The following is an 18,023-nucleotide window of genomic DNA, read 5'->3' as shown; positions in this document are numbered from 1 at the left end:
GCTCCTAAGTCGCTCTCGGTGCTTGCACACAGACCTCGCATTTATGCACTGTGAAAAATCTGAAAGGAGATAAGCTACCGCTATGCAGGTACTGTCAAGGGAGACAGAGAGATGCTTGGAAGGCGTTCGGAACTCCAACTTGGTGTTGGTCTCTCTGTGTTGCCTATGTCCCCAATGGCGGAGAAATGCCGTATCACGGGTGAGGACGGCGCACATCTTTCAGTTGTTCCTCGTTTTTGTTTTCTGCCTTTAAACCATGGGCATAGCTCGTCTTCTTCGCATTTTTGGCAATTCCCGATGCCTTCCAGTTGCAAAAATGATCCACGGAAAGTTGGTCTCGTCTGGGTCTCTGCCTAATGTTTATACTGGTAACCATTTGATCGGAATGTATGTTGATTGCGGGAACTTGGAGGATGCCTACCAACTGTTTGTTGAAATGTCTGAACGAAACTTGGTTTCTTGGACGAGGCTAGTTTTTGGTTACACGCAGCAGGGGTTTCCTCAAAGTTCTTTGGAATTATTTCGGTGTATGGTTGAAGAAGGATTTGAGCCAAATGAGTTCTCTTATGTTGCGGCCATTTCTGCTTGTACTGTTCTTGGTGTGGTGGAGAAGGGTAAGGAGATTCATGGAAGGATTTTTCGATGTGGGTACGACAGGAATATGTTTGTGAACAATACTTTGGTCAACCTATATGCAAAATGTGACATGTTATGGTTTGCTCGTCGAGTCTTCAAATTAATCATTCAGCCGAATTTGGTCTCTTGGACTTCCTTAATTGCAGGTTATGCTCAGTGCGGGGAGAACAAGGAAGCTCTGTGCATTTTTTACGAGTCTCAGCAGGCTGGTGTCAAGGTGAACCCACACTCCTCGGCTACTGTTTTGGGTGCTTGTGCAAGCCTAGAAGATCTATGTTGTGGTCAGCAAGTTCATACTCATGTGATCAGGTGTGGAATTGAACTAGACCCATTTGTGGAAAATGCAGTCATTGATATGTATGCTAAATGTGGTGAACTGGTTTCTGCACATCGTGCTTTCGCAGTGGCTGTTGATCCAAGTATAATTTCATGGACTGCATTAATTGCAGGTTATGCTCAACAGGGGAAAGAGCAGAAGGCCCTCAGTCTTTTTGGTGAACTGCACGCTTCTGGTCCAAAATCAAATGAATATACATTTTCTTGTGTTCTTGGTGCTTGTGGTAGCATCATGGCTTTGGAACAAGGTACACAACTGCATTCTCTGTCACTCAAAACGGGATATAAGCTAATTGGATTTGTGGGGAATGCACTGCTTGATATGTATTGTAAATGCAGACTTCTTGAAAATTCCCTTAAAGTTTTTGAGGAGATGATCGAACGTGATGTTGTGTCGTGGAACACTTTGATTGCTGGACATACACAGCTAGGTTATGGCTGGCAAGCAGTCAAACTTTTTAACCAGATGATGATTGAAAATATTGAGCCAACAATCTTCACATATTCATGTATGTTGAGCTTGTGTGGTGATCTTCCTATGCCAGAATGGGGTAGGCAAATCCATGGCCACATAATCAAACCAGGGTTCAGTACCAATTTGTTTGTTGGAAATTCCCTTATGGACATGTATGCAAACAGTGGTAGGATAAGAGATGCTGTCAACGTCTTCAATTGCTTGCCAATGAAAAACTTGGTTTCTTGGAACACCATACTGATGGGATATGCACAACATGGTTTTGGGAAAGAAGCTCTTGAGATCTTTGCTTTAATGCAGGAAGCTGGAATGGAGCCAAATGATATTACTTTCCTCTGTGTTCTTACTGCTTGTGGCCGTACTGGCCTTGTCGAAGATGGTTGCTATTATTTTGAGTCCATGTTCAGGGAGTATGGAATTGTCCCCCGAGGGGATCATTATGCTTGCATGGTTGATCTTCTTGGACGAGCAGGGCAGGTAAATAGGGCTTATGAGTTCATAACCCGCATGCCTTCTGAAGCAGACAAAGTGGTATGGAGATGTCTGTTATCTGCCTGTGTGTCACATAAAGACATTGTACTAGGAAAGCTTGCAGCTGAGCAAATAACGAGAATCGATCCCCAAGATATCTCAGCATATGTGATGCTCTCAAGCATCTATGTAAATCATGGGATATGGGATGAAGCAGCAAAAGTCCGCCTGATATCAAAGGAAAAGGGATTGAAGAAAAATCCAGGGTGCAGCTGGCTTGAACTGAATAACAAGGTTCATGCTTTTGTTGTTGGAGACTGGGCACACCCAGAAAATGATGATATTCATGATATCCTCTATGGATTAGTAGCTCACATGTCAGATGCTGGTTATGTCCCTCATGTAGACCTTGCCAACTCTATGGAAAAGCAGGAGAACTTTCATCTATTTCGGCATGCAGTTGAATTACTCGGTGTTTGAGGGCCTGTGAACCTGATCGGATTTGGGTAACTCGACCGGATCTTCCTGACTCAAAACTTGCTTATTATTGTTGGATTCAAGGGCGTCGGTGCTACTTGCTTTGCTGTTCTGCATGAACAGCAGATCAACTAATCAGATGGACAGGACTGACCGACATAGCTGTATTATTTGGTTTATACTATCTTAACTGAGGGATTTCCTGCTCAAGTCTCATCATTTGATATTCCCAAAAAGATAAAAAAAAAAGAGCAGGAACAAGAGGAGTTCTCGCCAATGGATTGTCTCGTCTTCAAAGGAATATTGCCGTCTTCACATAATGACAAGGTTATTGGAAAAGATTTGATATTGAGTAGACGGATATTTGAAATGAAGAAATTAATCTTAAAGGGAACCGATGTCACCTTCTTTGCATGATTTAATTTATTTAAATTTGAGAGAATATAATGGATTTTTGAAGAGTCCCTAATGTTTTACGTTTGGATTTGATTGGAGAGATTATGTTGTTTGATGAATATAAACTATTCGTTTGTTTATCTCATACCAAATGAGTCTTGTTTTTTAAAGAATTGAGAAAAAAAAACAGCCTTGCTCACCAAGTTTACTAGCATAAAACCCCTAGCCCCCCCCCCCCCCCCCCTTGAGTACACCCAGCTTGGGCCTCACATCAAGGGATAGGCACATTGTGAGTTTGGAACTCATAACTAGGTTGAAACAAGGCAGCAGGTTTGTAGTTGGTAAGCGAATGCCCCTACAAAATGAAGTGCACTTTCATATGTATGCAGTAAGACCAGCATGATGCACAGTGTTGTAAAGGTGCTTAAAGAAATGTAAAGTTATAAATAAATATATCAGAAAGCATCTAAAAGAATCGTTGATAGAAAAAAAAAAAAGATTAAAGAATATTGTATCAAATGTGATGATTTGGATATGCCACGCAAGGTGCCTTGCACAACAACACCGATGAAAAAGGGCTAATGCAATACAAGTCTAACAAAATAGAAACGAAGACTAATGAATGTTTAGGGGGCGTTTGCATGTCACGGAATGGCACCCCCTTCCGTGGATTCCACTGCAATCGGACCCTTCCCCGGGAACCGTTTCTGCTAAAAACCCACCTCCAGCATGTCAATGGTAACGCCTTCGAGGAAACTCAGGTATATGTTGTTTGTGTTCTCACCATAGTGACCAAAGTTGAAAACGGCAAAAATCTCGACAGGCAAAAAAAAAATCTTGGGAGATTTTTGAATTTTTTCATGAGTCTGGCATCTTTTTTGGCAAAATCTTGGGAATAAAAATAAATTAAAAAATATAAAAAAATAATTTTTATAAGAAAATATAAATAAAACACATTTAAAAATAAAAATCTTGGGGGGTTTCATGATAAATATCTTTTAAAAATAAAAATATTGTGATATTTGTCACGGTTTGAAAATCTCGTGAGAAATTACCGATTTAAACTTTCAGGTGATTTCTCACGATATATTGACGAGATTTTTATAAAACTTGCGATTCACTGTGGGCCCCACGAAAATGCACGCCCGATGAGTCTTTTGCCGGAAACAACCCAGACACACAAACGCGGCCTTATAGGGTGCATTTGATTTTATGGTATGGTTGATCTTAGGGAAATGTGAACTCATTTTAGAGGAAGGGAGGAAATGAAATGCAAGAGATTGTAGAGTAATTCAAGATGCGTCAATAAATACAAAGAAATAGAAAAAGAAGAACCGTGAAAAACTCCATGCAGTTGAGATAAAGACTTGAGTTGATGATAAAAAAAGAAAGAAGCATCACGATATTTTCCCAGCCGATAAGCTGCCGTTTAAAACGTGTCACTGTGTGCGTGAGACACAAAGACTACATTAGTGGTGATTGGATTTGGAGGGCACCAGCCGCACGGCCCGCACCAACTACTACCATGTCCGGATTCTTCAGTTTCCAAAATCGGGTCGGTTTCGGGTAAAACCCGATTTATCGTAAACCCTTTCCAAAGTCTGCCTCGTCTTCGAAGTGCCGTCTGCTCGTCAACGGAGGCGTTTCTCATCTGAGTCCGACTCGCGAATATCCGTCGTCGTCGTCTTCCTCTCGCTTCTCTGCTACACGGGAGTTACAGTCCCTACTTGCGGAGGAAAGGCTCGTCTTTTGCTTGCAGAAGGGGGAGCCATGGAAACCCCTCCAAGAAGCACACTACTTGCCCTATTTTCTCTCGTTTTGGCTCTTCACGTCGCCTCCTCCCTCTCTTCTTCCGACATCGTGATCCTCAAGGCGGAGCGAAGGGTGAGTTCCGTTTCTTATCTCTTTCTCTCTATGTCTACTCCCAGATCTGCATAATTTCTTCTGATTTCGCTGTAGATTTCTTGTATCACGTCGTGATTCTCTTCTCCTTTGTCGGGAGCTCCTTTTCTTTGTCTTTTTTATGCTTGAAGTGTCCCATGCTTCCATGATCTGAAAATCTAGGGTTTCCTGACATCCATTCTAGTGTTTCTCGCGTTTCTTATCACCATGATCCGGATTCTAATCTCAATACATATGGTTTCGGCGTGTTTGATTGAGAAATTCTGTAGATGGATCTAGCTAGTCTGTGAAAGAATTGTCCATATGGAAATCTGAATTCACTGAATCCAGGCCTAAAACGAGATATGTAATGGTGCGTCGTTCGTGCGTAAGAATCAAACACGTTATCTTCCGGAAAGGATAAGAAAGATATTGAATGGGGTATAATGGAAAGATTTAATCTACGATCGAAATTATTCGTGCTGGACTATTGTGAACACAGCACTCTCCAAGTCGAGATTGTTGTTGCTGTTATCTACATTGTTCAGTATCTCGCCGCCGAGAGACTAAAGCATGGTAGGATGGGCTTCCCTTGCAATGGCGTTGATGTTAATCTGACCATGCACTTTTAGATGTCTGCTAGCGATTATGACCTGAAGTATGACGTGATGTTGCTTAAGTTTCAGACGCCATCTATGCCTATCTATGTGTATCTCTCTTTGTACTCTTTCATATCTTCCAGCACTCTCCTAATTTGGTGGTATTTGATGTCGGTGCAGATTGACCTGACTTCTCCGATTGTGAGAGCTTCATTGTCTCTGAAGGTATTTTATTTCTGTTTACCTTTTAAAACAACTTAGGAGTTTGATGCCGCTGTTCAAGTGGAATGCATACGTTTTGTGAGTGGCCACTTTACTCTATTTCAGGTTGAAAATTCTGGCTCATCACCTTCTTCTCAAGTCCTCCTTGCTTTTCCTTCGGCACAAGTTAAGCATATATCTCTGTTGAATGTAGTTGCAGTTCAGGGGAAACGGAAGAAGAAAACATTCAAGCCCCTTGTTGTAAGCCCTGCACGGTTGCCTGATACGCCAGAGGATGTTGATTTGTTCTCCGTGTCCCTTCTTAATCCATTGAACGCTGGTGAAACTGTGTCATTGGAAGTACTTTTTATATTGACACATTCTCTAGAACCTTTCCCGTTAGAGATAACCCAGTCTGAGTCTCAGTTTGTTCGTTATGATGATAGTGCTGTCTTGCTATCGCCCTATCTTGTAAAGGAACAAATGACGTTTATTAAGACACCCAACAACAAAATTGAATCATACACAAGGGTTGATCCTGTGAATGTTTTGGGTTCTGAAGTAAAGTATGGAACCTATAACAACCGCTCTCCTTTCTCTTCTGATCCTATTAGAGTGCATTTCGAAAATAACCATCCATTCGCAGTTGTTGAGGAGCTTATACGTGAAGTGGAAATATCTCATTGGGGGAGCATTCAAGTCACTGAACACTATAGTCTGGCTCATGCTGGTGCTCGGCATAAGGGTGTTTTTTCAAGGTTTGCTTGTGCCTCCCTACTTTAGAAAGTAAAAAAATCTATTTCTCGAACAGCATTATTACATATGACACAAAACTCAGTGATTAGTTAAATGTATCTTGATTTTATTGCAATAATTAACAAAAAAGTTAAATGACCTGTCATTGATTTGCCATGACCCAATACCTTCAGTATCCTAAAGTTTATCTCCTTGGCAAGTTAAAATAATAGTTAAAAAAGATCATGTTTCTTTCAATTCAGTGAGTTTGTGATGTGCTCTGACTCCTCGTTTTTTACAATCATTAAGGGTGTGTTTGAAATTCACCAAAAAAAAATCAGCAATCAGAAAAAAATCCCCGTCATCAGTGGGCCCCACATGCATTTCGAATGCAAGATTAAAACCCCCACTTTCGGTCATTTTTAGGCAGCATTTATCCCTAAAAACGAGGGAGAAAAAGTTGGATATGTGGGGCTCCTACTTTTTCTCCACCTATTATTTCTACCTGTGAAGTTGTTTTTTCCGAGGGTGTCAAACACTCCCTAGGAGAACACTAAATTGGGAATTTTGTGAATCTATTTTTCAGTTTATCTATGCTCATTATTTTCTAGTGTTTAGGGGCTGGTGTTCATGAGTGAAAAACAATATGTAGAACTATGTTATTTTACTGACCCATTACATTGACACTATGATATGGTCAGCATGAGAACCAAAAACCATGTTTCATCAAGCGGACTCCAATTAGTACTTGATCCTTTTTCCTGAATAATGTTGAATTAATTGGAGATTACACCATGCATTACAACCTGAATCCTTGTTTTTTCTTGTGTAAGAACTTGGTTCATCCAGAAAAAAAAAATCATGCATAATTTTTCTTTTTGGTGATCTTGTATTTAGAACATGGCCATCGGGAAATGGGCACCGGGTCCTGGGCCACTTGGTCTCCACATGGTATGCTAATATTTGAAGTTTTGAACAACTAGTTATATAAGCACCAAGGGTCTACCAAGTAATGGGTTGCATGTCACAATCTATATGGACGGAACTGAATGACTAAGATTGTGAATAAGAACATGCAATAAGATGCTCTTACTGCTGTGAGATATTCACTATTTTGATTGGAAATTTTGGATGGTGGTATGTCATACTTAACTCAATGTCTGGACAAGTTACATTTGATTTTAAAAATGTTGTTGTTCTGAGTGGTCATTGAAACTTCCTTTCTTACAGGGTTGAATACCAATCAAGACCATCATTTAGTGGCACATCTTCATTCAAACATTTGCTTGCCAGACTGCCTCCTCGTGTACATTCGGTTTATTATAGAGATGAGATCGGGAACATTTCCTCATCACACTTGCGTGGTGACCAACTGAAGGTATGTGCTATTGGCCATCTCCTTTAAAAGATATTGAATATGATCTTTAGCCCCTGCCCCCGCTGCCACCCACCCCACCCCCCTAAAAAAAAAAAACTACCCTCCCTTCCAAAAGCAGGCATTGTTACGAAACAGCTACAAAAGGATGACTTTCTTCATGCTCTGTTATTAGTGAATTTATGTATTTATGTACAGTAGATCTTTTAACCTTTATTCTATGTTTTAGTGTAACTGTGTAAGCCATACAACTGAGACAATAGCGTTTTCATAGTCAACTGATATCAGAGCAGCTTGAGCCAAGGTCATGTGTTATATTTTTGTGGACCTAACTGCATCTGTTTTAGGTCCACTTGTTTTGGAATATTGTGTGACATGTTGCCAAAAAGGTAAGTTTTCTATTGTGTGAAAATATTTAGGTAAAGTATGAACATTTCAAATGCAAGGCTACAATATAGAAAGGATCTTTCATGTAAGAAACTCCCCATCCCCCTTTCTTTCCCCTCTCTCTTTGAAACAGGAACCTAGTTGACTCCTTTCTTTTCAAAATATAAATCTACCTTTTCTGTAAGAAATAAATTTGCAATGTCTTCTTGCCATGAACTACTACATTGTAATTTAAGAATTCATATATTCTAGTCCGTGACATCTAAATGTACCCTGGCATTTGGGTCTTTGCATGTATTATAGTCCATAATTAACTTTCTTTAGAAGCTTTTTCTATTTGTTCTTAGAAGAGCTGAGAATTGACTTCTGAATCTTTCTGTTTTGCAGTCTGAACTTGAGATTGAACCAAGGTATCCCTTATTTGGAGGATGGAAATCCACTTTCATCATTGGTTATGGGTTTCCTTTGCAAGACTTTCTATTTGAATCTAGTGACGGAAAGCGTTATCTTAACTTCAGTCTTGGATGCCCTCTAGTTGAGACAATGGTAGACAAGTTGACAGTTAAGGTAAGTCTTAGTTGTTTGATGATTTCACCCATGTCACTAATATAATCCCATTCAATTTGCTTAGTTGTGTTTGATTTTCTTCTCTCTCTTTTTATTTGTAGAACAATCTTGTTTATAGACTTTAACAGGCCACTTGGATTTTCTAGGTAGTGCTGCCAGAAGGATCAATAGACCCATATGCAGTGGTTCCTTTTGCAGTGGAGCAGCATCAAGAGGTAATATTCCAAGTAAATTCTGTAATTTCAGTTAGATTTGCTGTCACTACAATGGTTGTTTATGTTGTTATAATGACAAAAATTAATTTGATGTTTTAATAGCACTATATTATCTCTCATTCTGCTACAGTGGTATAACTGCATCTAAGTTTTGTCATGAAGAGCAACATTGACTAATTTATGTTATGAGTGAAACCATTTAAATATTGCTTTACAGTTATGTACCATACTTGCAATGCATAAAATCCACTCGCAACTTGTGTTGGTTGTTGCAAGTAATAAATCAGTGTGTGTTTTGAATTTAATGCCTCATAACTGGTTAAGATGTCCAAAAGTAAGAAATGTAGATTCATATAAAAGTGGTGGCTTCAGCATGGTGGGCCACATGGCTGGAAAGGAATGCCACAATTTTCAAAGGACAATCCACAGCTCTTGAAGTGCTTTGCCATGTGATTTAAAGGGATATTCTCACTTTTGCAAAGTGAAAATGGCCACAGTGCAACCTACCGTGGATTGGTTCAACTAGAGTAGGCTGTTTGGACTACTCTTAATGGTTTTTAGTTGTTCTTTCTCTTTCTTGGTGACCCCTTGTTGCTGTCTTTGTTATTTACTTTTGACAATTTGCCAAAATTTCTTGATTTCTTCTCCCAAAAGAAAAGCCTAATAATTGGTTAGTTTAATGTGCCAGTTTGGGACCTCAGAACAAAGCTGTCTAATATTGAACACAAAAATAGAAATGCTTTAAATGTGTATGGTGAAAAACTTTTGCTACTTAATTATTTTATCCATGTTTCTAAATGTTGTAATGGGTACAAGTGTGCCATTCTCAAATGAGGAAAATTCTTGTACAAGTTATCATGATCTCATATCTGTTTCTTATTTCTCAAATAATCTGGATGCTTGTGTTTTTTCATTTCAGTTGTCAGTGTACAATATACTGCTTATGGTTTTCTATCACATTCTGTTTTGATGATTATCACTGTAACTAATTTATTCTTCAAGTGTAAAGGGAAACCCTTAGGGATCCGAAATCATTTAAATTTTTGTACCATGTGGTCAGTGACATGGACCTGAAGCATCAAATGAGGGATGCATAATGAAATCTTTGTGATCCATTAACTGAATGAATGAATGTGTGTGTTAAGTCAAGTTGTAATTGGATTATGATCAACTCCTTTGTTGTAAAAGGTATTGCATTGAAATTGATTTGTTATTCTCTATGTACTATTTCCTTTTCTACATATTTTTCGCTTATCTTTTATAATAATCGACAATTAATAGACTAATTGTTTCTTCCACTTGAAATAGTCCCCCTCAACACACACACACACACACACACCAAAAAAAACATTTTACTTTCATGAGATTCTTCCATCCTTTCTTTTATTTCTATCTTCCACTCTGGTAGCTATCATTGCATTAACAAATGGTGACTACAATTAAGCTAATCTAAATTAACATTATCCTTGTCTATCTCCCTTTTTACTATGTGGTAACTAGAGAATCCTAGCAAAGACGAGCGTATTTGCTAGGAAATGTGAGGGTGGGTGTGTGCATGTGTACTTCAAAGTTCTTTGAAGGGGATCAATACGGATTGCTTAATATCTATATGTTTGGCCAAGTAGGACAAGTTTTAAAGCTCATGCTGCAAAAGAGGACTATCAGTATTACTTTTGAAGCACATTGGTGTGCAAATCTCATTGCCTAGTTGTAATTGTAAACGATCTCCCATATATTTCTTGTATTGTATATTAATCAATTGCTATTCTGGGATGAAATCTGGTATTTTTCTAGCGCTTATATTGATTATTTGTTCTTAACCTGCTGCAGAAAAGTTATTCTTACCTTGATGTTGTTGGAAGGACAGTTGTTGTGTTGGAAAAGAATAACGTAGTGCCAGAGCATAATGTTCCTTTTCAGGTGTGGTTGCAGTTCTAGTAATACTTCATATTTTTGTTGTAAACTGACAGAAATATAGAGAATGATACTATGATGAATAATGTTTGAATTGTTGATGACGTGGTTTAAAAGCTGAGAAACTTGGGCTTAGGCTGAGTCCTAGGACCTTGGATCATAGAGACTCTGGACTTGGCCAACACAGGAAAATAATTCACGTTGTTAAGTTTGCACAGAGTTACTTCTCGTATGTTCTTAGTAGCATAAATTGTGGCATTGATAATGGCTGTAAAAATGTGGTGCTTCCTTGTTTTGTGCAGGTTTACTACAAATTCAACCCAATTTTTATGCTTGCTGAGCCATTCATGTTGGCGTCTGTCTTTTTCCTGTCTTTCATTGCTTTCATAGCTTACCAGCATATTGATCTTTCTATTTCCAAGTCTTGATGGTCCACCTTGGCGTTCAGGTATAGGGCAAACTATTTATTCTCTTTTCACTTCTAAATAGAATACAGATTAGTTTATCTGTGACAGCAAGTGCATGGGTCTAAGAAATCAGGTTGTGTTGGTCAGCATAGGCCTGGGTGCAGCCAACTTAACTGTTCAGAGAATCAACAGCAGAGGCTCTTCTGCTGCTGCAGATCATTTTTCCAGGCATGATCTTGCAATGTACTTTGATAAGATTGTTGCTTCTGAAAGCACGTCTGTGTGTTTCGGTGGCATTATGGGTTTTCCTAGGTTAAACTTAACGTCAACTTATTTTTGTTGCTTCTGCCGATTTTGTTTCTTTTTCCTGCTGCAGGAGAAGTTAAGGAGATGCTGGGACCTCATGATCGTTACTTGACTGACAATGGGAGAAAAGGGAGTTTGCTCTAGGTCTGCATCTGCTTGCTGGCTTGTGTGTATCCTGATGCATGGATATTTAAGTGGAGGTTATCCTTTTTGTAGTTCCTAGGAATGAGTTTTACTTCAGCCATTATCTTAACCCTATGCGGCAACACACATTACAGTTAAAAAAAACCTTCTGTTGGGACTGTGGAGTTAAGCTATTATCACATATGGCATATCGTATGTTATTTCATAATAGTATATTCAGTAATAGTCTTTCACATGGACCAGACACGATGACACGGACATCGACATGCTCAGACATTGTTTTAGATATTAAAATTATTTTTGTTGATTAAAAAAAAAAAACATGTCCTCGTGTCTGCATTTTCAGAATTTTCAATTGCTACTCTTTTGTGTCCCAGCATGATTTAATTCGTCCTACTCTAGTGAGGTGAGTTCAATCTTCAACTGAGGCTCCGCTCTTGAGAGGAAAGGACTTCATCATTTGTGAAGTTTGCGTTAGGTTGGAGTCTCCTATCAAGGCACAACTGTGCATGTAGAGACGCACTCACCCACATTCACGTTATACCTCTTGTCTCATTCACTTACAATGTTCCGATACTCAACTGACAAATATTCCCAAAGCCAGCCAGCCAGCTAAATAGATCACCTATATGGGTTCAGCTTGTTGGTTATATGGTGTTTATTTTAAATACTGGGTCGGGCCTGGGAGAAGGTGCTGACCCCTTCATCCCAGGATCAACTCTCACTGAGGTTGCCCAAAGGTGGTATATAAGGCATTTGAGTGCCTTTAACTGATGGGCCCTCTAATGGTTTGGGTATTGGTGACCATACTCTCGGTTTACCTCGTATGCGAGCAGGTCCATTAAGTGAACCAGTTTATGGCGAGAGTTCCTTGTTATAAAAAAGTATTTCGGTAGTCAATCAAAGAGTCATTACCTTTCTTCAGGGAAGGGAAGTGATCTGTTGCATCGAATGAAAACTCTCGCTCTTGTGAATGCATCAACAAAAGTGGTTCATGTTTCTTTTGAAGTCTCCAAGCCAAAACTCCTTTCAAAAGAGTTTGTGTGATCCATTCTTTAAGGAGGCGATCAGATCTGCACAGATAAGTTAGGCAGGATTTGTCACAACTGAGGCTTCAACATTACCTTGGACAACTTGTTTAATGGTAGGCTCAAGCATAGGGAAGTCTCCATTGAGAAATCCGTGAAAATCTTGGCTTTCAACAAACCCAAGGATTTGCGTCTTCTATATCAAGAAGTTGCTATGATTCAACTTAGTTTGAGATGTTTAAGGTGCTCGGATAAGAAAACAGAGTTGATCCTGCAACATGTAAAGATGATGCCATTATCGTAAAACACGCACCAAAAAAAAAGAGTGATAATACCTCATTCTGAGTGTGACTCTAATACCATAAAGAAAAATGATGAGCAAGAAAGAAGTAACACAACACGCATATAATGTGGTTCGGCTGATGTGACCTATGTCCACGATCTCAAACCTCTCTACTTTGTTATATTATTTTTTTCTTCTCATGTTGTATACAAATAGTAGTGTGCAAGATCAAGAGAAGTTTTACAAGGATATTGATGCTTAATTTTTTATTTTTTCAATTAGATGGGTCTTCACAAGCCCGGTCATGATCTATAAGATTTGAACTTCCCTTAGACCATATTTGTGAACTTCTTATAACTAAAACTTATCAAAACTTTATAAATTAACTTTGCATTAGTATGAAGTTTTCATAACCAAATATGTGATTTTTTTTAACTAAAACTTGCCAAAACTTCTCAAATATTTCATAAAATTTACATATACAATATGAAGTTTGCATAACTGAATCTATGAAGTTTCTGTAACTGAAAGTTGTTGTAACTTCATAAATACAACAACAACAACTACTACGCCTTCATCCCAAAACAATTGGGGTCGGCCATATGAACCAAAAAAGAAAATCATTTTGGGTCCTCCACATGAATCCTTCTCCTCCAATCATTTCTATCCAATGTCATGTCCTCGGTGAGGTTCAAAGCATTCATATCCTTTCCTATCATCTTCATCCAAGTCTTCTTAGGCCTACCCCGACCTCTTTTAACTAATATATTTTGACATTTCTCCATCCTTCTAACTGGAGCATCATTAGCCCTTCGCCGAATATGCCCAAACTACCGTAAACGATTTTCTCTCATCTTATTTTCAATGGATGCAACACCTACCTTCTTACGTATCTCCTTGTTTCGAATCTTATCTTTTATTGTATTTTCACACATCCATCGAAGCATACGCATCTCAGCTACACTCATTTTTTGAATATGATATCTCTTTGCAGCCTAACATTTCGTACCATATAGTAAAGTGGGCCTAATTGTCGTCCTATAAAACTTTCCCTTCAACCGCAATGGCATTCTACGATCGCACAACACTCCAGTTGCACTTTTTCATTTCATCCACCCAACCTTTATCCTATGGTTTACATCTCCATCAATTTCTCCATCCTTTTGAATGATAGATCCCAAATATTTGAAATAGTCATCCACCGATATTTCTTGCTCGCCAAGCTTCACTACACTCTCATCACTACTGTGTTGCTTACTAAACCGACATTTCATATATTTTGTCTTACTCTTACTCAGCGTAAAACCTCTTGCTTTCAATGTCTGTCTCCATAATTCTAACTTAGCATTAACCCCAGCTCTAGACTCATCAATCAAAACAATATCATCAGCAAACAACATACACCACGGCACATTTTCTTGAATTGTTTTCGTAAGCTCATCCATCACTATAGCAAATAGGAAAGGGCTTAATGTAGATCCTTGTTGTAACCCAACTGTTATAGGAAAATTGTTTGTCACCCCTCCACAAGTGCGGACATTGGTTACTACTCCTTTGTACATATCTTTAATTATACTAATGTACTTGAGAGAAACACCTTTCTTCATCATTGTCCACCAGAAAACATCCCTAGGTACTCTATCGTATGCCTTCTCTAAATCAATAAAAAACATATGCAAATCTTTGTTCCTCTCTTTATATCTCTCAATAATTTGTCTAAGAAGATGTATAGCTTTCATAGTTGATCTTTCAAGCATAAAACCAAATTGATTCTCCGATATCATGACAACCTTCTTCAACCTATGCTCAATCACTCTCTCCCAAAGTTTCATAGTGTGACTCATGAGTTTTAACTTCATAAATATTCTACTAAATTTGCATATATAGAAAGAAGTTCACATAACCAATTTTGTGAATTTATTGTATCCGAAACTTGTTGAAACTTCACAAATATTTCACAAATATCATATATACAATACAAAGTTTGCATAAAACCATGATGATTTAATATAATATTTGTTTAGTTTCAAGAGGTTTCAATTACAAGAAGTTTGCAAATATGGTTGTGTGAACTTTATATTATATATGCAAATTTAGTGTAATACTTTTGAAGTTTTGACCGGTTTTAGTTACATAAAGTTCGCATATCTAATTATGTGAATTGTGTGAGGTACGCAAAATAAATATGTAAAACTACTTTTTAATGAAAGTTTGTGATACCAAGAGAGTGTACCAATATATCATGCACTCTTCGGGAGGTTTGCTTGTGTGAATAGGGATGCATATGAGCCGAGTTTGAGTCGAGTCTAGGTTGTTCAAACTCGGCACAATTCACAATGCCCCTATCCAAGCTCGAAGTTGAGCTTGAACAATGTTGTTCAGGCTCTGCTTGGTTCCAAGCTTGAGCCGAGCTGAGCTTGGTCATTGCTCCAAAAAGTTATCTGTGGGAGAAGGCGGGATTTGATTCCCAACCTCTCCAAAAACTACACAAATGACCCACTGTTGAGCTAGAACATGTATTTCACTTTTTATGACCCAGAAATAACTTATATATACTAAAATTTTGTTCATACAACAAAAACAATATAAAGCACGAGATTCAAATTGTAATACCCATAAAATTTATGAAAATTTTTAATAAATAAAAAGGAGAATTTTTGCCAATTATTCTAGCTTTTAATTTAATAATCATCTTTGGAATAATTAATTAGCAATTATTTATAAGTTATATTTAACTAACGAATTAAATATTTTAGAAAGCATAAATTTAAATTATTCAACTATTAAATTTGGATTTTTAAGGTCGAACGAGGTATTTAGATTTGGATCTTAGTAAGGATTCAATCAAGATTCATGGGTTTGGATCATGAATTTGAAATATCCAATTGGAGCACATTGGATCCAATAAATTCAAAAGTTATTTGGGTTTGGATCTTAATAGGTTCACAAGAGTCAACTCACCCAAAGCAGTTTTGGACCTAAGGTATTTGGATCCTTTGCATCTAGGGGATCCAAATGGATCAACACATTTTATGAGTTAGACCCAATCCAAATTAGATACTAGATTGAGTTTGGATTTGTATTTGGATCTAGGCGATAAGATGGGTAATGATTTTTTGTTTGGATCCAAAGACCCAAAACCTAATCCAATTCTCAAAAATCTCTCACATCACATCAATCCAATTCCCAAAAAGATTCTTCTTACATCACATCAATCTAATTCCCAAAACCCTTCACAAATCCCAATCCAAATCTCCTAAAATTTTCCGCTCTCTCACATCCCATCCCATCACTCCCTCTCATGCACTCCCCCACTATAAATACCCCCTTTCTCTTTGTCCCTAGGGGCATGTTTGATGGCTTGTTCAGGTTTGGACAAAATGAACAAAAAGGATGGAACATAACATTGGTTTTGTCTATTCTGTAACAATTGTTCTAAGTCCAACATTTGTTTGGATCATACTCAGATGTTATGTTCCAAATGTCTGTTGTTTGATGACGATGTGTGGATAACTTGGACAGTCATGGATAATGGATCGAATTAATTCATTTTGGATGGTATGACCCGATCCGCTTACCATTTTACATGTTTTAATAAGTTTATTATGGGTTTTTTCCCAAATATGGATTCAATTACAAAATTATATCTAAAATCATAAATTTTTGCCCTCAATATGGATTTGGAATTGGATTTTTGCCCCCAATATGAATCTCGAATGAAGGAGGGGGAGTGTAAGATGTTAGTCATTCCTAAGAGCAAGGATGCTGAGCTCAAGAAAACTTGGGAATGGACCTTGATACCGGAGTTCACAGCGGGGAAAGAAAAGAAAAAGAAACTGTTGGAAAAAGTTTCAAAATAAACTATTTTCGTTGTTCTCTGTAAAGATTTTGTTTATTTTTTATTTTTCACCAAAAATACTTCAAAATTTGTTTAGTCCCATATCTAAGATGGAGAGAAAATTTTTGTGGTTTAAATAGAATATTTTCTCAATGGAAACCTTTGTGTCTTAGGGTGACTGGATGAAGACTGTTGCACATTTGGGTGCTTGACTGTAATGCTTTGATGGTGCACTTTGCATTTATTTTTGTTCTTTTGATTATCAATTTTTTTTATTCTCAAACTTTTCTTACTTTTTTATTTATTTTTTTTACTCTCGTTTGGCTTGCAAGTTCATGTGTGAGAGATGTCACCTGATCTTGCAAAACAAAGACACTCTTAAGGTCTAAGGTAAGTTGTATCCTTGGGACTTAGTCACACACAAACCCAATTAGTATCTTTGAAAATCCCGAAGTGGGGTAATTGAAGTTCTAAAGACAACAATAATAAGAACAAGCCTCTAAGCTTGACATGTATTCATCTTTGTGACATGACATATGACTATTTGAAACATATGCTGGCACAATTTAAAACAAATATTAATACAAGTTTTTAACACCACCGATACGCTTATTAAAAAGTGGGTTAAATATCTAAAAAGATTGGTATAAGTTTTGAAAAAAATGGTAATCTCATATATGTTTTCTATAAAGATATTTAATAAATAACGTAACTTGATTTGCATTTAGTTTTGTCTTGAAGAGTTCGCAAAAGAATAATTTATGCCATAACAAACTCAGATAAATTTACAGTTTCATGTTAAATAACCTAAAACGAGAGTTAATAAAATATAAGGTTTGTGTAAAATAATAAGAATGCAAACATATACTATAGAAGATAATGATTCATATTTCATTTAGATTTTCTTATTAAGTATTTTTATGTTTATAATCATATTTTCAAAAGTAACAAGTCATTTTATTATTGCCTCATAATGTGTTAATAATTAATACCTACAAAAATTATAAAGTTATATTATTTGAAAAAAGAAATACATATATAAAACAAAATTTCCAAGTTTGTTTGGACGAGTTTCTTTAGTGTTTACTACTTGTATATATGATTTTTTTTCACTAGGGCACATGAAAAAGTGAAGGATTGATCTACAATGCAACAAGTTGGTCACCCATTGATCTTCCAACCGCTATCAACTTATATTTCATACAGGTTCGCATTCAATGAAGACATTGCGCAGCGTTTATAAAACTGGACGGTGAATAAAGGCTTCGAGCTCGGCCAATCACTGGTGATCCCAAATGTTATTTTCCAAAAAAGGGCCAAATGTAACAGAAACCCAATGCTTGTGAAGTCAC

The 18,023-nt window shown here is 37.5% G+C and overlaps 1 protein-coding gene and 1 pseudogene across 1 annotated transcript; both read left to right on the top strand.

Annotated features, from left to right (window-relative positions):
- The first annotated feature begins 256 nt into the window (after positions 1–256).
- On the top strand, positions 257–2,398 carry LOC149821545 (pentatricopeptide repeat-containing protein At2g27610 pseudogene; annotated as a pseudogene).
- A 2,021-nt stretch (positions 2,399–4,419) lies between these two features.
- Positions 4,420–11,843, top strand: LOC149821544 (Ribophorin I). The gene is made up of 9 exons (XM_089980100.1): positions 4,420–4,675; positions 5,452–5,496; positions 5,599–6,230; positions 7,438–7,585; positions 8,357–8,536; positions 8,683–8,751; positions 10,582–10,671; positions 10,968–11,113; positions 11,449–11,843. Exons 1-8 carry the CDS (start codon positions 4,562–4,564, stop codon positions 11,091–11,093), a joined length of 1,404 nt encoding a protein of 467 aa, XP_089836226.1. The 5' UTR covers positions 4,420–4,561; the 3' UTR covers positions 11,094–11,113; positions 11,449–11,843.
- The last annotated feature ends 6,180 nt before the right edge of the window (positions 11,844–18,023 follow it).

This window comes from Nuphar pumila, chromosome 11, assembly GCF_984573655.1.
Source record: "Nuphar pumila chromosome 11, dmNupPumi1.hap1.1, whole genome shotgun sequence".
NCBI classification, from domain to species: domain Eukaryota; kingdom Viridiplantae; phylum Streptophyta; class Magnoliopsida; order Nymphaeales; family Nymphaeaceae; genus Nuphar; species Nuphar pumila.
This window is presented reverse-complemented; position numbering and strand designations above follow the sequence as displayed.